The sequence below is a fragment of the Cryptotermes secundus genome, unplaced genomic scaffold (genome assembly GCF_002891405.2).
Source record: "Cryptotermes secundus unplaced genomic scaffold, Csec_1.0 scaffold603, whole genome shotgun sequence".
Classification (NCBI taxonomy): Eukaryota; Metazoa; Arthropoda; class Insecta; order Blattodea; family Kalotermitidae; genus Cryptotermes; species Cryptotermes secundus.
The window spans coordinates 742,921-769,797 of record NW_019721770.1 but is presented as its reverse complement, the minus strand read 5'-3'; the positions used below and the strand labels follow the sequence as shown (position 1 = coordinate 769,797).

Here is a 26,877-nt window from a genome sequence, read left to right as displayed (position 1 = left end):
GCGAATTTATACAGCGTCGAATGGTAGCACGAGACTGAGGAAAACCATAAGGAGAATTAGCCAGGATAATCAGTGTCCTCTTAATTCATGGTATTTTTATCTCATATACATCTTTATTAGACGATGCTTAGACACAAAGGAACCTTATCCTTTGTTCAATAATTTAGTTGTCATGTATACAGCGTTTAACATTTTGCGTGTCCTGAGAGACCCGACGTCGCGACGTCGCGACGGCGCTACACAAAGGCAGATTCAGACGCTACGAGGAGTTCGGCAGTATTATTCTGAACACATAGGTCTGGTAGCCTTGAGTCTCCCACTTGACAACTGTCAGGGCCACAGCGGCCGCAACACTCTATATAAGCCAGCGCTTCTCTATGCCCAACTGTTTTCTCGTGTCAAGCACCACCGCATACTCTCGACATGGGATCCTCTCCGATAATTGTAAGTTTATGTATGAATCGACGGTAATTGATAATTTTTTGCTTCAAGTGCTCAGGTTAATTACCCAAGGAAACTTTCTCTTCATTGTCAAATCTTTGTGGTCTCCTTGTGTGATTCATTTTCATAACCTCATATATAAATTCATACTTTTTATTTATACATTATTTCTGTTTAACCCTTTAAAGCGTAGAAGCAAACATATCTAACACGTGATTCATAACATCTTCATTTGGACCAAGGACTTTATCTGCGTGTTCCATGCGATACTCAGAATGAACTACAAATATTTACCTAAGCAGATCTTTGTAACGGAGGTGTAATCTATTTTCTGAGCATTAATCGACTTTTTAAAAATATTATGCTTCAAATTTTTAATTTGAAATCAAGGTGACCAAATTCACATGAATTGCATAATATTATTATCGTGCTTAAAACAAGAAGTACGCAATGAACATTGTGCATAACAGGCACGCGAGAACAATAAGTTCTCGTGGGAAGAGACTACTTAGAAGACCTAAGTGTAGATGAAAGGATATAATGTTAAAATAAGTCTTGGTGAAAATAACTTATGTGAATTTGAAATGGATTAAAGAAGTTAAAGTTAGAATCAAATGCTGAGTCTTTTATTATGGTTAAGAAATTTCTGATTAAGAAATGGTAGGACAGATCTTGATCAGATATTTAAGGTAGATCTGTACTGTTTAGTTACTTTATTATTCTGTTAAACATGAAGTTCGTGCAGGAACTGAAGCATTGTTATTGCCTCGGTTAATTCTGAATTTTGCTATTGTTTTGTTGTCTCTCCAACATTACAGACAATCATCAGTGTCTTACCGTGTTTCATAATGCCTAGCAAATCTGTTAGTTGGCTTATGCTGAAACATGGGCACATTTGGTTCTTACAGTCTAGGGTCAAACAGATATATATACATATATAACAAAGTTAATGGTGTATCATTAATAATTTCCACGGAACAAGTTGGCTCAAGCAGCAATGCTTCCTTTTTCATTCTGATATGTCCAGTAAGAATTTCTGCCGGAACATTCTATTCCTGCTGAGTTTTCGTTATTTTCCTCAGTCCCTTCAGGAAAGTATCTTATAATACCTCCATTAAGCCACATATAATTTATTTTCAATTTGTCTCCACCAACCATTCTACCATTTGACGATATATAGATTGCGTTACTGATAGCGCCATAAAACATACCCCTGAAATAAATTTACGTACGGGATATGCTTTCCTTTCGACGAAGATCCATGTTGTGTTAGTATAGTTTATTTCGCTTGCGGACTTAAACCACGGAGTTTTTTTTTTTGCTAGTGGGGTGGGACTAAGTCCCTTGTACTGCGGCCACTTCTGGCCTATTGTACCAGCCTCAGATGATAGGTGAGGGTGATTGTGGATCAATTGATGGAATGAAGATTGGCAGGAGAAACTGAAGTGCTCGGAGAAAACCTGCCCCAGTGACTAATCGCTTGAGCTATAGCGCGGCCCTTTTTTGTTTGTTAGTAGAGTTATGATGCTATGTAGTCTGATATATGGTAACTAATGTTTCGAAGGAATCTGTTGCTTCCATCTTCAAGATAGATTTTCTTCTTAAGACCATTGTCCAAATATTCATCATTTTAACACCGAAATTTATTGAAATATTGTATAATTTAGAGAAGAAAATAGTTCCTAACCCAGAAAGAACATTGCTTTCTCATTATTAATAGCAAAGAGTCAATGTTATTTGTCGAAATCATGTTCATTTATTATGCGAATAATGCCAGACACAGAAATAATCCTTTCTGGCAAATGCACTATTTTTAAAGTTAAATCATATGTTATATATTGTTACCATTTGCTTTAAAAAGTTAATCATTCTATTTTGTATTGAATCCAGTACATATAGCTATAACTGATATAGAAGATTGGTCTTGTCGTGTGTAACTCCATAGAACATTGACTTTATTCGAATGCCCATACTTACAGAGCTGGTCAAGAAATTCGTCGCTTTTATGGAACACTGATATTAGTGTTATAAAACATCCACCATAGGAATCAATTCCGAACCAGATCAGTCCTGTTCACATCTTAATAACACATTTCTAGTAAAACATATATTTATATTATCCTTTTAATTGTATCTCATTCACTTCCTTCGATAATTTGCAACTAAATTGTGTAGTAATTGTTCATTTTGACTTATAACTAAACTAAATTTATAAATTAAGTTTGGGAATGACATCTACAAGCACGTTTTTGCTGGAGCTCATATAACTTACACGTAAGAAAAAAATTAACAGATCTGTTTTAGTTATTATTTATATAAAATGGTACCTTTACACGTTCAGTTTTCAAGCCATAATCTTCAAACTTTCTTACACAAAGTGAATTCATAAGTTTTATTCTATTTTTTACATTTCCAAATACGTATATTTGGAATTTCCTAAATGTTCGAATAATTTATTGTCTGTCTTTTGGACTATAAATTTTTCATACGTCCTGGTGACGTGGTATCGACACATGTGCTCTCAGTTCCCTCTGTGTTTATTTTTAGTCTGTCATTTTTATTGGAGCCTGGAAGCTTCTGTATTTTTCATCGTGGTATTTCACATTATATTTCTTCATTCTAAATTTAGTTTAAATTGTATTTTGACGTCCGCCCGTGCAGGTTGTTTCGATGCTGATGGTTGTCATGGTTACCGGGCAGTACTACGACCAAACGACCCCAGTTCCGATCCTGAAACAGATCAATCGGCACAACGAGGACGGATCCTACAGCTACGGATACGAGGCAGCTGACGGTAGCTACAAGATAGAAACGAAACATCCGACAGGGGACGTAGTCGGCAAGTATGGCTACGTCGATGACACGGGCAAAGTACGTGAGGTGGAGTATGGTGCTAGCAGACGTGGGTTCGAGCCTGCAGGTACAGGAATCAACGTGGCTCCCCCAACACTCACTAACAACTACAATCAAGGCAACTCGCTGGGAAGTGACTATGACGACGGCCAGTATCGTGAGGATCCAAGTATCTACTACAAATCATCTTCTTTTAACAGTGCACCGAATAGGCCCTCGTACCAGAATACACAATCTAGATACTCTCAAAACCAGCAGTCCTCTAGTTACAACCCGCAACCCTCATACCAGGAGCGTTATAACTCACAACCCTCATACCAGGAGCGTTACAACTCACAACCCTCATACCAGGAGCGTTACAACCCCCCTCCCCAACAACAATACAACTCACCCCAAAATCAGTATAATTCTCCTCAGCAGCCCTACTATCCTAAAATTGATCCCAACCAATTCCGTGGTCACCCAGCAACTAATTTTGATGTATATTCAGGATCTTACAGTGTCAACTACTCCGGCTGAAGGACACGTGTTTCACAGACAATCGCCATGTTGCTTTGTCCTAAACAATGTACGTTGACCTGATTGTTTTGGATTACCGTACTGAATAAGGGATGCTATTCGGTAACTTGACACGATATCGGTCAAAATATGTGGATATCGTACTTAATTACTGATAGAAATGCATTGTTGTAATAAAAACAGATAAAGCAACAATCTTATACTCATTCCGCTGTCATAATTTCAGCTGCAGATGTGAGAGCAGTAGATATGAATGTAAGGAATTTGACATTTTGTCAGTTTCCATGTTGTTAACATGATATTTTATCTTGTTTTTCTACCTTTCCTTTACTTATATCAAAATATTAAGTCATATAAAGTACAATATGTTAGAATACCTAGATACATGATCCGTGTTGGCATTCTAGAGTGAAGAATGTTGCCATCTCATCGCGTGATATACTTGGTAGTTCAAAGATCATAAATTAACGAGGGAAGAAGACCCAAGGCGACACAAATGTTCATGCAAAGGAACATCAGGTCTACAGCTCATGTTACAGGGAGTCCGAACCTAGTCACTACTATTCTGGACATTTAACCCATTGCGGTGAATTTGTAGAATCCATGTTTAAGCTACAAAAGACATAATGATTTGTGGTCAGTGAATAATGCCTGAATTAACTTGAATAAAAGTTTGAATAATTGCATCTGCCCAATTTATAGCGGTTTATGATCAATATACCTGCCTCAAAGCAATCCCAGAATGTTCAGTCAGTTTCCCTGTGGGTGCCTAGTCAGGCGGTAGAGTCGGACATTCCTCTTTTCAAGACGGACCGACCCATAAGACATTGAATGGCTTAAGGGGAACTTTAACTAGAAAACTCAGTCTATTTACAGTAATACCCACCTATACGCTGTATTTCTGTTATGAACTATACAGGATAATTATGAGGATACTGGCGAAATTCGTGAATATATTAATCAATGAACTCATAACAAAGAGTTATATTAATATGGACCCCGTTCTTATAGTTCAAGGAGAGATGACAGTTTGAAAGCAATATGACAGAATTGAGAAGATTAAGAGAGATTTTCGTTGAATTTTAATGAGAAACTGAAGTAATTGCTATTTAATAGCGAAACATCTTACAGAAACTGTTCAGAGTGTCCGCTTGCGGTCTGAATATATTTTGAACACATTTACCCATGCGTAGTGTTACAGATCACTGCAACAGCACGCAGTGCTAAATTGTGCGTTCAAATGACAGTTTTATACCTTTTTTCGTTATTAAGAAGCATTTATTTTAGTTTTACTCTGAAGTTAGTATGAAATTTTTCATCGAAGCCTCGTATCTCTGGTATAGCACTTTCACATTTTCATGAATTCTTAACCTTTCAAGACTGGGCACAAATTTATATGAATATTTTATTCAGAATCACGTGATTAATATACCCACGAAGTCTGGTAGATTTCTGATAAATCACTTTGTATATGCTCAAGTACTGACAAGTTATATTCCTAGTAACTTATTACTTAGTCACGTTAATCCAACGAACACTCCAATAGAAATATATTAAGATTTTATATCCTGTAGTTATGTAGCATATATATATTGTGGCTTCTCCAGACTTTACTGAAAAATGAATTACTCATCTACAGAGAAAATAATTAATCTGAGATTCTACTGCAAGTTTCAGTTTCGTCGTGTTTGTATGGTAACTATGTAACGCTGATGGTGGTTGTGATATTTTGTTTTGTGTATGAATAAAGGTTGAAAGTTTAAATAATTTCACACGCAAAGGAATACATACGGTATGGTCCCTAATTTCCATTAATTTATTACACAGATCCCTATAACTTATACACGAGAACAAGGAATAACATGTAATCTTGTTAATTCCTTTTCTGGCGGAAATGTGGGGATAGACTTTCGGCATAAAAACGACTCTACCTCAAAGAAAGTGCCTGTATGGCGGTTATTCTGGAATGTAGGTGTTTGTACATTAGTTCTTGATGGAAACCTTTACCATTCTCTCCAATCCTTATCTAGCAAGGACATAATCCCCACCTGAAAGGAGTGCTCGTGGCAGACTGCCATATCAGTTAATAAGATCAGTTTGCTTTATTATTTTCTTTACAAAAAGTAGGGCCTATTACAGGGATATCCTTACCTTTACATTAGTTACTGTATGTATATCCTGCTATATAAAGTAGGATAAATACAGACATATTATAGATTGCATTTTGGCAGGATTTCAATAGTCCTCCTTAAGAAGCTCTTAGTCACTTAACTGTTCAAAACACTTCCAACCCTTTACGGAACCCAAATCGTCACTTTCGTGTTCACAAAGGCCACCTGGTGAACCCCATTCAGAGCCAGTTTAATCCAATCCACATTCTCACACCAATTTTCTTCAAGGTATGGTGCGGTAATAACTATCCACTGACTCCTAGATCTTATAAAATGTCTCTTCCTTTTTTCATTCAGGATTTCCGCCAAAATTTTCCTATTCATTACAGATATTCTTCATGCATGCTGCATGTCCCGTCTATCTGACCCCCCTTGACTGAATTGCTCAAAGGGTATTTGGAAGGGAGTAGGCATAAGGATCCTGAAGATCCTCATTACGTATATTCACCCTTCTTTCCACACTTCGTGTCTGTGAAGTCCAGTTGGCAATTTGAAATAATCTGTCCTGATTATGTGTGCACTTCTTACATGAATCAAAATTAACTCCAGCAGTACACTGAACTAAAAGTTATGAGTAAGTTTTAAAAGACACGGAAAAAAAATATTTTGCGATTTTTAATACAGTACTAGTGAGATTTGAGGCTTTCACGGCGGTGACTATGAAGAAAGCAGTCTTCTGGGATTTTGCACCGTGTATATGTGGTGTTAAGCGACGTTTCGGAGGAACGTATCGCCTCCATCTTCAGGCTAGAAGAAAAAATATATAAGAAATCTGCAAGCAAAGAGACCGTGAGAACCGGTAGAAGCAGACCGAAACGTCGGTTAACACCACATATGCACGGTGCAAAATCCCAGAAGACTGCTTTCTTCACAGTACTAGTGAGTTTATGTCTTTGTTCTGTACAATTATCCCTTTCTGTGCTTCAGACTTATACAGTACAAGTCTCTAAGTCATTTGAAGAGTAATTTGAGTTAGGTTTAGTCATAATAGGCTATTTGGGACTATGTTGGGTTAGGTTAGGTTAGGTTAGGTTACACACGTACATGTAAGTCCTTTGACACTACTTTATTTTAAATCAGCCAAAGAACATCCGAGCATGAAGAACGTGAGGAATGAAGTGTCTGCTGGCAGGTTTATTAAGTGACGAGGAAAGACATCTAATAACATGCACGGTGAGTCAAGAGAATTTCAAGAACATCATTATCACGTGTATGACTTCGGTCTCTCCCTAACTTTTCGTTATTTAGCAAGAATATGAAGATATTCCTACTATGCCGGGCCCCTTGGTATAGCTGCTTTTGTACCATGAGCTGTACTGAAGGGACAAACAGCCTTCTTCATGTTGTAGCTGACCTCTCTAACAAAATACATGACGTCGCATCCAAGAAGATTGTAACCTTCATAGTCTTTGTTGTGAGAACCTCAAATCTCACATTTTAATATTGTTTTTATTCTCGCCTTTTGAAGAAATAGAAACGATTTCCGATATATTGCGTTTTTACATATAAAAGCGTAGGAAGGTAGAAAATTTCTAAGAGAACGGCTTACGTGTTATCACACTACAGGGCCAAGCAACTTTAAATTTAATTCACCGCCGTCTAGTTCTGAGGTTAAAACTTCATGGAGATTTACTTCAACTCCGTTCAAGTGAATTATCAAACGGTTTATGCTGTATGCACAACAGCTTTTTAACCATTACTAGACCAGTCACACGAATCGCGATATTTCTTGCACGCAAACATATTAAATACATATATTTCATAAGCTCCATTCGACAAGTCTGCAGTGTCGACATTAATTAATGAGAATGTCTACGCACATGCCCCCTGCCGTATTTCACTGCATACGTCACTTAGTTCCACAGAGACTGTCTTTGTGTGCGACACACAGAGGATAACATACAGGAAGAGAATCCGAGAAATGTATTTCAGTAATAACAGCTCTATTTAGTCTCGTTAATATGGAGTGATTTCCTCACACGTGCTTACATAAGTTTGCCCGAGATATTGTAACGCGTTTTGACACACGCCTAATATAAATTACAAATTCTTTGGAACTTTCCTCCAAACGATTTTATCAACTGTTTCTCAATCTACCATAGAAATGTCCTTTGATTTTTAACTTTCACTCATTTCTGACTTAATTTCCTTCTATCCGCTAAAGTTGGCACTAACTTTGCCGACAAGAGGCGGTCGCTCTGTCGGTATAGTTAGCTTGCGGACTACAGACACCGGAGTTTTTTTAAAAATAAAAAGAGGCTTATTTGACCTTGCTGTCTCCCTGTGTGTCCGCCTGTATCTATCCATCTGTTTATTTATCCTCCCACTCCCCTAATTTTTGATAAGAGACTTATGAGATCACCTTGCTCTCTGTGTGTCTGTGTGTCCTCACTAATATTGGTTAGGAGGCGTATGAGATCTGTCCCCCACTCCCCTAAATATTTTCTAGGCAACGGGGTCTCACTATTAACGTACTTTATTTTGCAAAATTAGAAGCAGGCTTATGAGAGCACCTTTTTATACAGCCTTTATCGTTTCCAAGAAAGAAGGAGATTTGTTTTTCCAGAACCTCGTATCAGGATATGAGGTTCTGGCCGTGATTAAGGATTCTGTATTTGGGATATAACGCTGTGGTCTGTCGAAAGTCAATAGATATTTCTGAGGAAAATATCGCCTCTAACTTTAGGGTTAGAGAGTAAGCCAAACAAGAAACTAGCATAAAGCAGGCGCAAGCATAACTGGTTTATTGCTGGATTAATTGAGGTGATATATTCTTCCGAAACGTCTGTTGAATTTCAATAGACTACACGGCGTTATATCCCACAAGACAAAAAGTTTCACTCCTTTGCTCGGACTATAAATTTAAGAGGCATTTCTCGAGTGTGGCAATTATCTGTTTTCAAGAATAAAACGGGAGGAAGAAAAAACCACATGAAGACATACTCGTACTTAATGTGCTCGGGATACGTTGCAGTGCTCGAATTCGGGCTTATATTTTTTCTATATATCCCTAATGAACTCAGCACTAAGAGTCTGATCCCACAACTCACCTTTGAGCACGTCAGCACTCGATAAAATTTCTGGTTAAGGTAAGCTACTATGTATACACGTGTGTAGGCCTACATTTCAGTTTGCGTTCACCTTATGACTAACATATCTGGCAACAGAAGACGAAGGTTCAGCGCGTGAATACAAATCGCGCCATTGGACACGATCATGAACCAGTTCCATTGCCTGATCTTTCCATGAGATCGCTCCAATTCATTGGCCTTTGCAGAAGCTTCATAAGAGGACATTCTACTGCGAAGAATTGTTAACTCCAGGCCCGACCTCCGAGCTAGAGGACAGCGCCATGTCGGCTACTCAATACCCTCCACACCTGAAGGCCGTCTGCAGACGCTCCATACGGCAGTGACAAGGTATTCAGTATCTCAAGGGTGTATTAAATTCTGAGTTCTATTTGTGCTTTGCCCTTTCTTTGTTTGCAGTTAGACATAAAAGATCCATAAACACAAAATATTCTTAGGGATGCTAATATCTTGTTGGACCAAAGAACTGATCTTATAACTGCGGAATGCTATTAAGTTGTTCCCTTTTTTTTTTTTAAGCTTCTTGTGTTTGCGTCTATTGTGGCAACAATATGCATCTACGCTTGCACATAACAGGCCTAGAGAACTGGTTCTGAGACTTTGCTGGCACATTCCAGCTAGAATGAGACCTTGCATTCCGTTGCTACTAAGCGATGATGTAAATGCTGAGCAGCGGGACACCGACTGAGTGCAGAAAGCAGGAATTGCATGGCTTTCGACAGAAGGAATATGGATAACTAAGGAGAGTGAAGAGTTGTCAGAATATGCACTTGTTTAGATAGTCGAGAAATATCCTACTCTGGAATTCACAGATTTATCGAATTGCTCCATTTGATCTTATGCTGAGTTATTTCAGTTCCGTTCATATAGTCGCAATATGCTTCTCTGAGATGTAATAGTTTCTTCACATCCACCTCCAGGATGTCAAACCAAAACTTTATGATGATTTGTTACTTCACCGTAAGAGGTTCATTTTCCATTGATTCATAATTATTGGTTTAATCGTCGTAACAATATTAGGCAAAGAGTACTATATATTATTTATGTTTTCATTGTGTAAAATTTAAACGGTGCTGTTTGTATTATATTCTTAGAGGTCCTAATATTGTCCTGTTCTCGAATGTCTTTTCATCTTATGTTCTAACCTCATAGTGCGTGAAAAGATGTTTTGAGACAATTTGATTTTTTATTTTATTTCAGATATATTGACAGGAAAACAACATGAATTTAGTAATTTATACTACTTGTAATTGCAGTTTTTACATAAATATATATACCTCTTTGAATATATATGAGGTTTTCTCTTCACACTTCAAATGCAAGTGTTCCCACCCCAGAGGTGTGTAGCATGTTTCATTTTATTCTAAACTTAAGAACCCATTCCTTTCTAGTCAAGGTGGAGGTGGAGGTTTGTCAGCCTTTGGTATTAAATATTTCTTTCACCTTTCACAATAATAGTTCGAACTTTTGTCCACTTGCCTTTCACCCTTACGGTTATATCTCTTGTCTGTAACGGTGATCCTTAAATGAGGTCACCGGACCTTTCATTACATAATATACCAAATAAGGAAAAATGAATTCAAGCCTTTATTCCGCAGATTCGCTCTGTGAGTTTGTATCCCTCATCTTCACGTTCATCTACACAAACTACGAAGTTACTGCCGACTGGTCAGTATCAGAGATTCTCTACTGAATAGGGCAATATATATATTGCTATCAAAACCTGCAAAGAATTCTGACAAGTAATATACTATCACAGCAACAGAATAACTTCATTGAGAAAAGTTAGCTTCGAAAGCTAACAGCGGTTCACTAAATCAAGACATTCGCAGCGTCTTATGGAACCCAAGATCTATCGCCAATGTTCACACGAGCCCTGTATTGGCCCGTAACCTGAAGCAGACGTATCGCGTTCACACCGTTACATCCTATGAGATCAACACTAATATCACTCTTGCATCTACGTCAAGATCTTTCAAGTATTATAGATATTATCCTCAGCATCCAGACCTCAGATACGCTCAGTATCCGTTGTATCTTGCTGAATATTAAACACATATGAAATTTGAGGGTTTTCACGGCTGGCTATTAAAAAGTATTAACCTAAATTACCTAACCGTCTTCCTCATAATAGTTAGACATTTAGCTACGATATGTACTACGTATTTTGTGTCTTATATTAATTTCCTATGCGGTGAGCCATATTTTATGAAAGTCACAATTCACTTTGCACTCGGAGTATTGTTAAGTTTTATAAAAGATCACGACGGACAAAATTTCACGTTCATTAGGCAGCGTTTTGTGTAGATGAGCCCCATATTAAACTTTCATACACTACTAGCCTGTCAGAGAAGTCTCAGACATTGCAAGGTGTTGAAGTGACTTTTCTTTGACGTCTTTTTCTTATTCTTCTTCCTTGTTGAAACCAAGTTTTCAACGGATATTTCACTAATACAGACCGCAAAAGGCATGGAACTTCAGACCATCTGAACAGCAATCACATTTTCAGGAATGATAACCCATGTACTTCTATTATTCGCAGTCTATTTAATGTATCGTCTGCTGTCCAAAAACATAAAAATTAGAATATACATGACTATAATTTTTCTTGTGGTTCTGTATGGGTATAAAACTTGGTCTCTGACATTAAGAGAGGAACATAGACTGAGGGTGTTTGAGAACAGGGTATTGTGGAGAATATTTGAACCAAAGAAGGATGAGGTGACAGGAGGTTGGAGAAAACTGCATAATGAGGAGCTTCATAACTTGTACTCTTCTCCAAATATAATTAGAATGATTATGACAAGGAGGATGAGGTGGGCAGGACATGTAGCACAAATGGGGGAGACCAGGAATGCATATAGGATATTGGTGGAAAAGCCAGAAGGAAAGAGACCACTGGGAAGACCAAGGCGTAGGTGGGTGGACAATAGTAAAATGGATCTTAGAGGGATAGGATGGGATGTTATGGATTGGATTTATCTGGCTCAGGATAGGGACCAGTGGAGGGCTCTTGTGAAGACAGTGATGAATTTTCGGGTTCCATAAAACGCTGGGAAATTCTTGAGTAGCTGCAAAATTGGCGACTTCTCAAGAAGGGCTCAGCTCCATGATTAAGTAAGTAAGTCTATTTAGTGGCACTGATTGTGGTTCACACTATATCGGCTCGGATGGCTGGACCACAGCGAATGGATGGAATGGGTGTGGAAGGATGTGGCCATGGCATAATTTATGGTACTACCACAGAATTTGCCTTGATGGACTGAGAAAACTCACGAAAACCCCCCGGCTGCTTAGCCGGTGTTCCGAGCTGGATTCGAACCGAATACAAGCCAAAAGCCTTACCGCTTCACTCATCTGCTCGGTCAGTGGAATTGTGGTTCGGTGACCAGGCGTAGAAGGGGAAGTAATGACAAAGGAAACTATTCACGAGTAACAAAGTAGACATTTGCCCCGTCGACATGGAATGGACTTGGAACTGTACCGATCAGCCCACAAACTGTAAATCACCTCGACATTTCCTCGAATCAAAATGTCACATTAAAATGTAATTTTTCTGATGAGAGTTCCGGTTCCGATGCTATTTCCTGGTGGTCGAATCACGTGATTCGCCCTAGCCACGCCCAATATGACGTTAGGTGAACCAATAACGGTAAGCCTGATTACCACAAGGTCACCAGGTTGCTCGGGTTCGATTCAGTGCCACACCCATCTCAAGGTTAGCTCCGGCCACTCCTTCATGGTCACTCCGATGGACCGTCTCCTCTCACGCCGGTCTTCCAGGCGATTCTTAAACAGCAATAAATGTAACTAGGGGCCCTGCATAGGTGGGTAGTGTTCTCACGTCTTCGCAATCGGGGCAATTGATTGGTTTTATTGCTCGGGTTATTAACGAGTATCAATATGTTAGGCAAATAAAACTCAACCCTTAACACCAAAACATCATTAAAGTTCACCTAATTCACAAAGACATCCGGTTATGTTATTTATATTGTCATTGAATCTAAGATTCTCCGATCCATTCTGAACGCACCTTGGTACATAAACAGCCACAGAATCCATGAAGGTCTACAAATGAACACAGCGCTGAGTAAAATAAAAAAAAATGGAATTCCAAATTACAGAACCATACAAATGCACTAGCAGTGAACCTAGTAGACAATAGGGAAAGTGCACACAGACTGAAAAGATACACCGCTCTTACTCTACCAGACAGACCTCAGTACAAACCCCATACAAGAATTAAAATGATACCTAAGTGAACAAAAACGAGTATATGAGATACGCCACTGGACATAACTCATTCACGAGTCAGTACTTACTTACATTTATTGCAGATTCTGCAGATTATGCATAATAAATGTGTAAGGGCAAAAAATATAATTATAATAATAATAATAATAATATTATTATTATTATTATGCCAGTACCACACTGTATCCAGAACATCATTATGGTAAACTCTCATATGCAAAGTCCCCTAAGGCCTTCTTTGATATTTCCTCACTTTGGTGGTTTCCACCCAGTATTTATAAGCATTTCTTTTTCCATTATATAAGCACGTACTCTGTGTATTATGTTCTCCTTCGTTTAAACTTTTGAACCATGAACTTTATTTAAGGTAAAGCTGTCCCTGTAACAGGTCATGGCGGCCCATAGATGACTGAGGAGGGGATACACAGACACACAGACAGCATGGTGATCCCATAAGCATAAATCAATGAGTCTTATAAACGAACAAGTGACGTAATTTAAAAATCTTTTCGATTTTTTTAAAATGGGCCCATTTTCTCTGTGCATTCAGCAACTGGTGGAGTACAGTGCAAAGTTCCTGTGCCAGTATTCTTCCTATTTATGCGGAAGTGATACAGAGACTCCACGCGAACAGAAACCTTGCTCGTATATTCTATTTATGGTGTATTTAACTCTAAAAACGCGAAGGGCTGAAAATTTCTATCTTTACAAACATTTTTCTATCTGAGAGCGATGTGACATCCGTTGACTTCCGAATTATAAAGTCAGGTAAGATTCGAAGGTGGTCAGATCCTTTTAATTGAGCTCCTTAGTGAGTTAATTAATATCGCTTAGCTCTGGCAACGTAACCTGGCGCTAAATATTACAGGACTTCGCACTACCACCGTAGCAGTATTATTTTTTTATTGTTAGTGGGGTGGGACTAAGTCCCTTGTACTCTGGCCACNGCATAACTGCAGGAGGTGATTTCCTAGGTCTTTGTGGTCAAAAAAGTTCATATAAACATATGTCCGATTTTGGACGGTTACGGAGTTATGACCGTTTTAAACTCAGAATAGAAGGTAATGATTGCAGACAATAAACGGAACAAAATAGTAAACCAGCATAATACATGATACATTTAAAGTATGACTGTAAAGTTACCTTCGTGAAGTTACCTTTAATTTCAATTTATTCGTGCTTAAAGCTGATTTTCGAAAATGCCACCGCCGGGCGCAACACAGGTTGCCGCTCGGTTGTGAACCGCGCGGGTACATACCAACCCGCCACGCCTTAGGTACCTCTCAAGTGTCGAGATAACGAGAACGCTCTGTTTGTAGCTGGCTCGAAATAGCGACCCGTCAGATGATAGACGCGGTTCACACGAGAGCGTGTACGGGAATGTAAAAACGGTCATAACTCCGGAACCGTCCAAAATCGGACACATGTTTATATGAACTTCTTTGATCACAAAGACCTAGGAAATCACCTCCTGCAGTTATGCCCTAAAGTCGTGAAACATCCTGTATATGATGGAATGAGATGATTAAGGAATAATGGATTGGAAATAAAGTTGAATAGAGCTCTCTTGGCCTGATTTGATATATTGTCCTTGCATTTACCTGAGGGACTGAAGAAAACAACAAAATATACAGTCTGATTATCTAGGCTCCGGCCTGAGACACGAACACGGGACATCCTATATACCCACTTGAACGCATACTTGCTAGAACGTGTAATAAACGTACAAATTTAAGGGAATTGAAATGTTTAGAGGCCTCTTTAGAAGATAATTGGTGGGTTTTATGCAGAGAGAAGCTAATTCCGTCTTGTTGAAACAGGTAAAAAATTCCGAACTTCCCAAATTTTGTAAATATCGTTCAATTATTGATTGTTTTCCTTATTTATACACCGAAACGATGAGCACCGTTTTTAAAGTAAATCTCCGGCTGTAGAACCGAAATGTTCAGCACCGCTAACAGCATGACACATCGCTGAACACGATCCTGAGTCAATTCATTAATCTCCTATTCTCACAACCTGCCACCGTGAAGATTACTGTTTTCTTGCAAATGACGCAGTCTGGTCGGGTAGAAGTCCGCCGATGTTCTTCTGAAACATCAGTAAACCCCTATCATATTTCTATCCTAAAGAAGGGGGCAGGACATTATTTTGAAAAGTGGGCAAATTTTTACCAGACTGTAAGACGTCATGCCTCAGAAGACAGTATTTTTATAGTCACAGACTTGAAACCTCGGAAGTTACTCTTGCCATAAGAGCCATCTCAATGCTCTTTTCTCATCTGATTCTGGTAGTCCAACAAGACAACTCTCTAGAGATTTCAGTGACATATCTTACTAAATAAAATGGTACTAAAACAAATTTTCAAAGTTCTTATATTACACGGACCGCATATGTAGTCTGGAGATCAGAGTTCCTGGCTACAGATCCAGAGGTCCCGGGTTCGATTCTCGGTGCTGCCAGATTTTCTGAGAAGTAGTAGGTATGGAACGGGGTTCACTTAACCTTGTGAGGATAACTGAGGAGCTACCTGAATTGAATAGTAGCGGCTCCGGCCTAGAAACCCGAGATTAACGGCAGTGGAAATTCGTTGCGTTGACCACGCAACACCCTCTATTCGCTAAAGTTGGCACTAACTTCGCCGACAAGCGGCGGTCGCTCGGTCGGTATAGTTCGCTTGCGGACTAAAAGCCACGGGTTTCTTTTTTATATTACACGAAATTATGCATTACATTACTGAAATTTGTAATGTCTTCCTATATATCAATAATAATCACTGATTTTTACGTTAATAGCAGATGCGTGAAGATAATTCCTACTTATGTTACATTCATTATTAATAATAGCATAAATGCAAAAATATTGCCTCCAGCTTCGCTGGTGATGCCCCAGTTTGAAACAGAGACAAGCTGTAATTTTTCTTGAAGGAAGACAGGAATCCTGTTTTACAACTGGACTACCTTGAACTCCACATCAAATTCCCCCCTCAACCCCCCGTTCCACCAAGTAGATTTTTGAATTGCTGCCATATATTTTATTGAATGTTAAGAAAACAATACAAATCAAAGTTAAGTAGTCCGTGGACGTTTGTTCTGAAAATCCTGTAAGTGGATTCTATTCAGAGAATCAATTTAGCTCAGTCTTCTCAAGAAGAAAACTTCATGGCGAAATTTCCCCTGAGCATTGCGCAACAACTCGGACTGTCAAAGCTTTCTATCTTTCTCTCCAAAATTGCATTAGTGTGATAAGAACAGACACCCTTTTCGAGAACTGAACCATTTCAAACCAATTAAAAATTTACACTCCACTTATGTAAATTTGTACTTAATTTATCCTTTCCTTTTGACTTAGACAGTTGAAGCTACTTTTATGATTTTGCAACCTAAATGTTTTTTTTTCCTTGGCATTACAGCCCCAGTGGGCCTAGGCCAACTTCCATGAACTTCTCCGTTCACTTCGGTTTTTCTAGATGTTACACATTCGGTAGGACTCCACGGCCGGGTGATCAGCTCGTCGCAAGGCCTCTACCTGTACACAAACACAGAAAAATGCACACACACACACACACACACAAACATCCATGCCCTGAGTGGGATTCGAACCCACGATCTCGGCTTCCCAAGACAGTAACCTAAATGTTACAGAACTCCTATTTTTAGATTACAGTGTGAGCATTGTTGACATCACGAATATTAAAACCAACATAATAAAATGATTAATATTTTGAATCACCCCCCCCTCCCACACACAAACACACATATATATATATATATACATACATACATACATATAGCTCAGTAGGCAGGTACATACAGTTTCGGGGAAACTTGCATGTTCTTACAAGAAGTTGGTGACTGTCTATCAAATTACATATGCCACCTCCGAAAAACCGTAATCAAAATACTAACAACAGCGACAAGAACAAATCTGTCTTTCTTCCTCCTGCTTGAGCCAATGACTATAAAAACGTAAGCTCAGAATGCAGACTTCACGTGTCTGTGCTTTCCGGATACTCATTCGGTGAAACACTTGCTTTCAGACACCCACATTTTTGTCCTGAACAAGGCATAAGAAGAGCACTGTGTAGACCGGCACAGGTTCACTGACGTTTCGCAGAAAGGTAAGGCCTGTATTTTCAAGGCCGAAGAGTAAGACAAGCCAGAAGCCATCAAGAAGCAGGCGGCAAACGTTACATCCCAGACAACGCCACTTTACAGTCACCTCTGTAAGGTTCTCATATTAAACATCGACACTGTTTTTCAGAATGAATATTTTGCAACTTTCGCTGAAATGGCAAAAATACCCTTTTTTATTGTTAGTGGGGTAGGATGAGGAGGGCAGGTCATGTAGCACGAATGGGGGCGACGAGGAATGCGTAGAGGATATTGGCGGGAAAGCCAGAAGGAAAGAGACCGCAGGGAAGACCAAGGCGTAGGTGGGTGGACAATGTTAGAATGGATCTTAGAGAGATAGGATGGGATGGTATGGATTGGATAGATCTGGCTAAGGATAAGGTACAGTGGAGGGCTCTTGTGAACACGGTATGAACCTTCGGGTTCCATAAAATGCTGGGAAATTCTTGAGTAGCTGCAGAATTGGCGGCTCTTCCAGAAGGGCTCAGCTCCATGAGTGAGTAAGTAAGTAAGTAAGTGGGGTGGGATTAAGTCCCAAACTATGTGTTTGTGGTAGAAGCTGATAATGAGATTACGGAGGAAGAAGTCAAGTTCGGAACGAGGGTGCTCCTAAACATGAGAGAGCACAGGGAGATATGAATATAAAACAAGGGGCCGAGCCATAGCTCAAGCGGTTAGTCGCTGGCTTCTCATCGCGGCGGCCCGGGTTCGATCCCGGGCCTGGTCAAGTGGGATTTGTCGTGGACAAAGTGGCCCTGGGGCAGGATTTCTTCGAATACTTCGTTTTCCCATGCCAATCTTCATTCTACCAATTGCTCCACAATCACCCTCACCTATCATCTGGGGCTGGTACAATAGGCCAGAAGTGGCCGCAGTACAAGTGACTTAGTCCCACCCCACTAGCAATAAAAAAAAACATTGTCATTAGATGGGAATAAGAAATCAGTTGCACACTCCGGCTGTTTTTCCCCATGGAAATTACATCCTATGTCAACTGGATAGAAGGTTGATTTGACTCTAGAATCGAGGTAGGAAAGATAAAATCCATACCATTACTGGGGACTGAACCACAGTCGTCTAACCTGTACACAGTCACACTACTGAGATAGTCTAATTCAAATTATGTATAGTTACGAACATATCTCGTGTCTAAAGCAGCTGTCAATAATTCAGACTAAATAGAATCGAGTAATAGGATGAACAGTGAATTAAACAGGACGTGGCAGAAAGCGGTCGTGGCCTACTTTGAGTTGCTATCCAGAATTCATCTTGAGGAACTGAGGAAAATACAAAACGTCTCACCCGGAGTATTCAGATTCAGGGTCGATGTTCCAATCAGAGATCTACCAAATACAACGCAGAAATTTTAATTACACTTCCACGCGATTAGTTCGGTTCACATTGGACTGAACTACTGATAGCACATAAATAGAATCAACAACGTTCATTTAAATAATTTTTTAACGTGAAGAGGGCCTGCATGTAAGGAGCTGCGAGGATATGATTTCTTACACTTCCAGCTGCAAGTTTTCCTTTACAAAACAAGCGCATGTTTTGAATTCAGATAATAATATGGCATAGTACACGAACATGGAGCCTATACATTAAATTCAACATCCAAAAGAATCTTTTAGTTACTAATCACAAGGTTCTATCTCCTGGGTTTGAGTCCTAAATATTCCTAATTATTCAGATGTTTTTCACTGTTCGACTGCCGTGTCTCTTTAATTCAGAACTACAAGTCTTCTTCTTCTTAAGGCTCGATATCTTCCTTTCTTGAACTCTTTGGCCTGCTCAACAATTTCCTTCCAGCTCCTTCTGTCCTGAGTGCGAGTTATCCAGTTATAAATTCCTAAATCCTTTAGATCTTCCCTTACGTCATCTTTCCATCTAATGTTAGGTCGGCCTCTCTTTCTTGTAGCGTGTGGCTGTCAGTTATATATTCTTCTAACTGTTCGTTCAGCCTCCATCCTTGAGATGTGTCAAAGCCAACGTATTCTTTGGGCTTTGATGAAGTTAACTGTGTTCCTTCCTTTTATTGGATTATCTAGTTCATTTGTTTTAATTATCCAGGAGCCATCTCGCTGGCCCGAAGGTCTTTCTTCGAATTTCCTTTTGAAAGACTAAAAGTCTATGTTTAATGGCTTCTTTGAGTGTCGAGGTTAACTACAAGTGTTACCAAACATAAAAGTAGGGACCGGAAGATAAATTTTTTCGCCTGAGGCTCTCTACTTCAAGTTCAAGAAGCAAGGATTTCGAAATGCGTACATAAGTGTCTTCTCTACACAAGTACCACCATTACGAACAATATTATTTTCATTATCAGCAATCTCCACTGTTGCTTCGCACTCGGGAGTTCCAGTGTCCAGTTCTCTTCTCGTAGATCGGTTATGTTGAATAAAGTTTTCTGTGGTTTTCCTCAAGTACGTCGGATAAACGCAGGCATAATAATAATAATAATAATAATAATAATAATAAAATATTTGAAACTAGAACATGACCCCCCCCCCTTTGCATTGTTCCCATAACCGCCTTACCAGCTGACGCTATGCTATCTGAGCTAGTGAGAACGTCGTTAAATACATTATAAATAAATATCATCATTCTTATTTTTTGTTATCCTCCCTTTTCTTTCTGCTTCTGCTTTTCTTCTTCCTTTTATGATGCACTGTTTCTTATTTTATTTCTTGTTTTTCATACTTCTCTTATCCTTTCCTCTCTTCCTCCTTCTGGGTCAGGGCTATCCGACTTGTGACTTGCAGGCCGAATGCAGCCCGAGAGAATTATCTTCCACTCCCCAGTAATATGTTAATTATTTCATCAACCAATTATTTTGCTTAAAAATATAATTTTGCCTGTGGTTCTGTATGGGTGTGAAACTTGATCTCTGACATTAAGGGAGAAACATAGACTGAGGGTGTTTGAGAACAGGGTGCTGAGGAGAATATTTGGACTGAAGGAATATGAGGTGACAGGAGGTTGGAGAAAACTGCTTAATGAGGAGCTTCATTACTTGTACTCTTCTCCAAGAATAATTAGAATGATCAAGTTAAGGAGGATGAGGTGGGCAGGACATGTAGCACGAATGGGAAGACGAGGAATGCGTATAGGATATTGGTGGGAAAGCCAGAAGGAAAGAGACCACTGGGAAGACCAAGGCGTAGGTGGGTGGACAATAGTAAAATGGATCTTAGAGAGATAGGATGGGACGTTATTGATTGGATTGATCTGGCTCAGGATAGGGACCAGTGGAGGGCTCTTGTGAAGACGGTAATGAATTTTCGGGTTCCATAAAATGCTGGGAAATTCTTGAGTAGCTGCAAAATTGGCGGCTCTTCAAGAAGGGCTCAGCTCCATGAGTAAGTACTTTGTTTGTTTTTCAGTTCATCATGACACCTAATAAACAACTTGTGTAAGTATGGCACTAGTATATTTCCATAATCGTGTGCAAAATCATTAGAGACTTGCAAGCCTGTAGCGGCTGGCTTTTAAGCATCGTTGACATGATTACATTTAATTTAAACAAATGTCCTTAGAATTCATGGGTCCAGTTTTTACCGTGTATTAACGATTCGCAAATCTGCTCATTGCACGGGAGAAATCTGTGTGGTTATATTGAAATCAGTCCACGGTTAGCCACGTAAGGTGAAAGGCTTTCCTTCTCAGTGGTTTAAATTTGGACAGGCCTTATCTAGATTATAAACACATCTGACCAATGAGCTCTTATACACATTTCATTCTTACGCTAGCCGGGTTCTTGTGAACATGATAATGAACTTCAGATTTGCCTAAAAGATGAGGATTATCTTGTACAACTTATATTAGGACATAGTGAGTTAGCTGGTGGATAGTAGTCTTTCTGGCAATGACAGTAATTCATAAGAAGTTTCTTTTCTTTCGGTGTGTGATCCATTGGCAAGCTCTTGTGGAAAAGCTAATGAACTTTCCGATTACAAGAATGATAGAGAATTTCTTAAGTAACTGAGTGATTGATAGCTTCTCAAGAAACATTATGCTCCATTTAGTTCCTAAGTTTATAGTGGCCATATTTACCAATGCGGATAATAGTATTCTCACATTAGCTCAGGGTATGCACCAGTGCCGTGCCGGTCACGGTAGCCGAGCGGTCTAAGGCATGCACTGTCTTCGCTCGCTCGGAAGCCGGGATCATAGGTTCGAATCCCACTCAGGGCATGGATGTTTGTGTACAAGTAGGGGCCTCGCGACGAGCTGATCACCCGCCCAAGGAGTCCTACCGTATGTCTAAGATCTAGTAAACCGAAGTGAAACGGAGAGTATCATGGAGGTAGGCCTAGGCCCAAATGAGAGCTGTAGCTCCAATAAAAGAAATACACCAGTGCCGTGCTCTTGTCAACGCTCTAACGAATATTTGGGCTTCATGAAAGAAGGGGAATTTCTTTGTTCACAGGAATAACTCGGCTTCATGTAACTGGCAAGTTGGCCGCGCCATTGCTCAAGCGGTTAGTCGTTGGTTTCCCACCGCGGCGGCCCGGGTTCGATCCCGGGTCTAGTCTAGTGGGATTTGTGGTGGACAAAGTTGAGCTGGGGCGAGTTTTCTCCTAGTACTTCGGTTTCCCTTGCCAATCATCATTCCACCAAATTCTCCATCATCATAATCACCCGGGGCAGGCTACAATAGGCCAATCAGTGGCCGCCGTGCCGAGTAGACCCAGCTGGACTCCACCCCCCACTAAGCGAATTAAAAAAAACTGACAAGTTTGAAGGTAGTACATGAAGCGATCTGAACCTTAAGATTACAATCAGGTTACGTCACACTTGCTAAGATTCCAGTTAATAGCCTTACGTGTGTCGCAGCGTAATATTTGAACGACTTTCGCGTTTAAGGGTTCAGTTCTTATTTAAAATATTCGGACAAGTAAATGTTCACTCTCTCTGGATAAAGCGGTGAACTATTTCCTTACAAACAAAAATATTGAAACAAACTGCGTAATTTTAGTCCACAAGCGAACTATACCGACCGAGCGACCGCAGTGCCAACTGTTTCCTTCCTGAAAACCCTCCACATTTAAAAAAAACTGTAATAAAAGACGTCTCCTTTTTCTCTGATGTCAGGGGCCATGGTCTAGCAATTATCCCCAGTTTTCATAGCAGTATTTCTAAATCCAATTCGGTTTCGTTCAAAATATTTGCCTACCTCGATACTTCATGTTACGCGTGGAGTGGGAGAGATGTTACAGTCTCAAAGAGACAACTCAGTAGGGTAATGTGTAGTGTGAGAATAATACGTGACTATAAAGAAAACAGTCTTCTGGGCGCCGTGTAGATATTGTGTTAACCGACGTTTCGGAGGAATGTATAACCTCATCTTCATGGTAGAAGAAAAAAGAGCACCTGTTGACGCTGGTTCGCTCGCGGATTTCTTCTTTTTCTTCTACCCTGAAGATGGAGGCGATACGTTCCTCCGAAACGTCTGTTAACACAATATCTCCATGGCGCCACATCCAAGAAAACTGTTTTCTTCAAACATATGTTTTATCAGAAGTAGACATTTCACATTATTCCTTGTCCTGCAATGGACTCCTTACACTGTTTTAGGACTTCATAACAATCTCCACGTGCTTTCCTCCTGTTGTACATCGCCTCTGTCATGCATCCATTCCTCTGTCTACCTACTTACTTATGTTTCCTTCAATGACGATTTAAACAGCTCAAATGACAGTCAAATTATAAGTTGATTAATAAAAAGTAAATTGGAAGGAATGTGGAACGAAGTGGTTGTGATTTATCTTAATGTGAAATCCCTGCATTTGTCTGAAGGACCTAGAAAAACCATAAATACTCTCAAGAGAGCCGTCTCCTAGCCGACATTTGAACCCAAGGCTCCCGAATACGAAGCAGGTGTGTTAATCATTCATCCGCGAATTTCAGTTTTGTTTATCTCTTTAATATTGCTCTTAATTTTGTATCTGTATCTCCTATTCTTCTCTCGATCTCTTTTATTTTCCTTGATATTTACACCTAATTCTTTCTTTTCTTTTGTGTTGCTCAGTTGTGCCGTGCTCAGTTTCTGCTGCAGGGGTTAAAATGGTGGGTTGTTCAGGAAATGCTGACTTATGCATTGTGAAGAAATTTTATGCCCTTGGCTGAAGTTGTTGTCATTGGGCCAGTACTTTGCCAAATATAGGACAAGTGCCAGGAAACATAGCGACTATGTTTTTCAGCTGACAAGGTACTGTGAAGTTAAAGGGCGCTCCGCAGGATGAAACACGTGCGTAAATAGAAATTTATCGGTTTTCCTTCGCTTACCGCGGACACACAGCCTATTGCAAAACACCAAAATGTGTGGTATTATTCCGTACTTTTGTCACTGCAGTAAAGCTATTAAAGCAACGTGTATGTGCTGCTGTAGGACCTATAGAGGCAATTCTAATCTTCATTTTCAATGTTTTATAGCCTAATTTCCTTATTTTAAAAAGTAAAATTAAATTTATGAAGCTACCTTGCTCTGGGTGTGTGTGTGTGTCTATGTATTTCCTTTCCTAACAACTTTTGAACGCATGAATTTATCGTCATGAAACTTGGTACATATCATGCTACCTGAACAATCTCAACGACATATTTCATAAATGCTACCCATCTTTAATACCAACATTGAATTTCTAAAATTTTTTAAGTAATATCCTTAATATTACTTGAATGCCTAAGCCTCTCATTGTGAAATTAGTTATGTATATCATGCTACATGGGGCCATCTCAACGCGTATTTCATAATTCCCTCCCATGTGCATTAACAAGGCTAGAGCCCCTCAAATTTCAGACAATGGCCTTAATATTATTCGATTATCTGAAATCATCATTATGAAATTTGCGCACACAAAATAAAGCTTTTTTCTGTCTGTAAAAAATAATCTGTTGTAGTTTAAGGAAAGTGAGTGAATTAGTTGTTCCCATAACTTCTTGTTAATTATGCATGTTTATTGTAATTTCTTAATTTGAGCTTTGTTCCTCCTTTATACACATTCTGGGCAAAGATCAAGCACTTATCTTTGTAACATTCATAATTATGAAGGAAACTGTAAAGTGAATGTACTCGCCTAGTTTGTGTTAGTCTACGTTTTGTCTTCAGATGTTCTCTTTCATGATCCAAGAAACACATAGCTAGTCCACATTAGGATTTGGAACATGATTATAGCACATGAGGCCAATGCCCAGTTCGTGTTGTGTCGTAACAGAAGATGACACCGTACGATTTTAATCACAAAAAAATATAACCCATGGCACTTCCGTTTCCGGCATTGCAGTTTAATCTGGCAGGCAGTGCAACAAGGTAATCTTGGTGTATGGGGAATTTGGGTCTAATTAACCTTGTCGAAGTTTCTGAACTCAGAAATTGGTGACACCTTGAAGTAACTCTACTTCCGACAGCGTCATTACAATCCACAGACATACGAGGCCGTAGGTAATTTTGGGATGGCTGTAAAATAACCGTTTACAGGTTAGAGGTAATCAGGTGTACCACTTTTTAATGCTAATTCTCAAGACGTTTGCCCACATAAATTATTATGAAATTCTGTTTACTGAACAAAAATTTATCGTCACCTTAAACACTCTTAACCAGCTGAATTTTGTATTGCATACACGAATTTTTCTTGGAGGTAGGAACCATGGGAGAATATCATGAGCCTTCCTCTGTTTTAAGCAAATATTGAAATGGTTCCTAAACTCCAAGTTACTACTGCGTGTTTTCCATGCAGCCTCCGACTTAAATTAATCTAAATTAATTTTTATTGCTGTGAAAATCACTAAATTATTTAGTCGACATTGATTCAGAAACTCAAAATTCCAGAGCATCTGCCTCAAGTCACTGCTTCTAACCGTCCTAAAGTCTTCACTTTTACACTAATCTTATCAGAACCGTCTAACCAAAGGGTGCTATTCCCCCCTCTCCACAATAAAGTGGCTCTAAATTTTCCCACGACTCTTCGCTTTCACCTACTCTTCTACTGTATTCTCTACCTCTCATCCTCTCTCTGACATAAAATTCCTTCATGAAATTGTTCCTCAGATTTCCGGTTAAATGCCTACGAATTAGCACTTGTACATGTTTACCGGTACCGCAACTCTTCTTTGATTGATTGATTGATCAGTAACTCTTCGGTAGTGAGCAAAATATTTCAAGTTTAATCTGGTGATGTTTCACATTCAACATAATATAACATAAAATAACATATCATAACATAACATAACACGACGCAAAACAACATAACATAACATAACATAACGTAGCGTAACGTAACAACATGACATAACATTAAACAACACAATCGAACTCGTCGAAGTATTCTATTTGGTTAAATTATGATTTAGATTGCTTTCCTCTTATACAGATTTCAAATGTTGTGACTGATATGTCTAAGGTCATGCTTATGAACTGGTGCTGAGGATACTAATGGATCTGGCCTCCTCTAGGACTACTGCCTTATCGTGGAGAAGAGATGTGCGTGCCCCAATAACCCGGAGAGCTATGTTGACGGGATCGTAAGCTCCCGGTAGAGCCACCCATGCCACAAGGGTTAAACAGTAGGGGCCAGATTAAGTGTAGTGCCTAGTCCTCCAGGATGGGTTTTGGGCGTGGGGCTACGAACTCAACCTGGAAAAATTTTGCTGTTACAGATCAGTGGTGGAGACCAATACTAACAGAGAATTTTAACGCCAGTAAAGAAAAAGAACAATGGATAAGGACAAAAATATGTCATAACTCTTGGACGTTCTCATATATTTGGGACTAGTGGTTCGGAAGCAAACATTTCCCTTGACCTCTTTAACATTTAGTAGAAAATTATTCTGTGGCCAAATAATTCAAAACTCAGACCCTTAACTTTGTAAATGTAAAAAAAAAGTGTACAGATTTAATTATTAATAATAATTTAAAGTAAAGCGCGAAGAAAACTTATTTACTTAATTTACAGCCCCTTACTTCAAGGAAACGTGCTCACTGGACGGTCTTCCACGGCTAGCTGAAGGGTCTCAAGAAGACTTCCGGTCCCCAAGTTGTTGCAGTACTTGTTCTTCCAAAAAAATACGTGAACAGTTGCTGCCATGCAGTACAGACCCACAGTCCCCCACGTAAATATTAGCTCTCAGTTTACAAAAAAAAAAAAATAAAAAGAATATTCCTCCGAAGCAGCTGCGTCCCTGTATTCGATTTTTTCCTCGGTCTCTATATTCATGTTCTGGAATAAAACCATGAAATAAAGAAAGAAGACAGACTATTTGCTTTAAATATTTAAACAATCTGCAGCAACGTCCATTTAAACTTAGGGCAGCTGCACCCTTCGGCCAAAACCCTAAATACTCACTTGTAAGTATGGATCAGGTCAGGGAGATGAAAAATGTAGAATGTGAAACAAACAAAAATACGAAGAACATACGAGA

At 39.3% G+C, this 26,877-nt stretch overlaps 1 protein-coding gene and 1 long non-coding RNA gene across 2 annotated transcripts in view; one reads left to right on the top strand and one right to left on the bottom strand.

The window, feature by feature from the left end:
- LOC111875738 overlaps positions 1–26,877 on the bottom strand; it is a 164,123-nt gene that overhangs the window by 20,462 nt on the left and 116,784 nt on the right. The gene's annotated exons all lie outside the window — the stretch shown is intronic.
- On the top strand, positions 352–5,585 carry LOC111875752 (putative uncharacterized protein DDB_G0284695). The gene is made up of 2 exons (XM_023872250.2): positions 352–444; positions 3,103–5,585. Exons 1-2 carry the CDS (start codon positions 424–426, stop codon positions 3,811–3,813), a joined length of 732 nt encoding a protein of 243 aa, XP_023728018.1. The 5' UTR covers positions 352–423; the 3' UTR covers positions 3,814–5,585.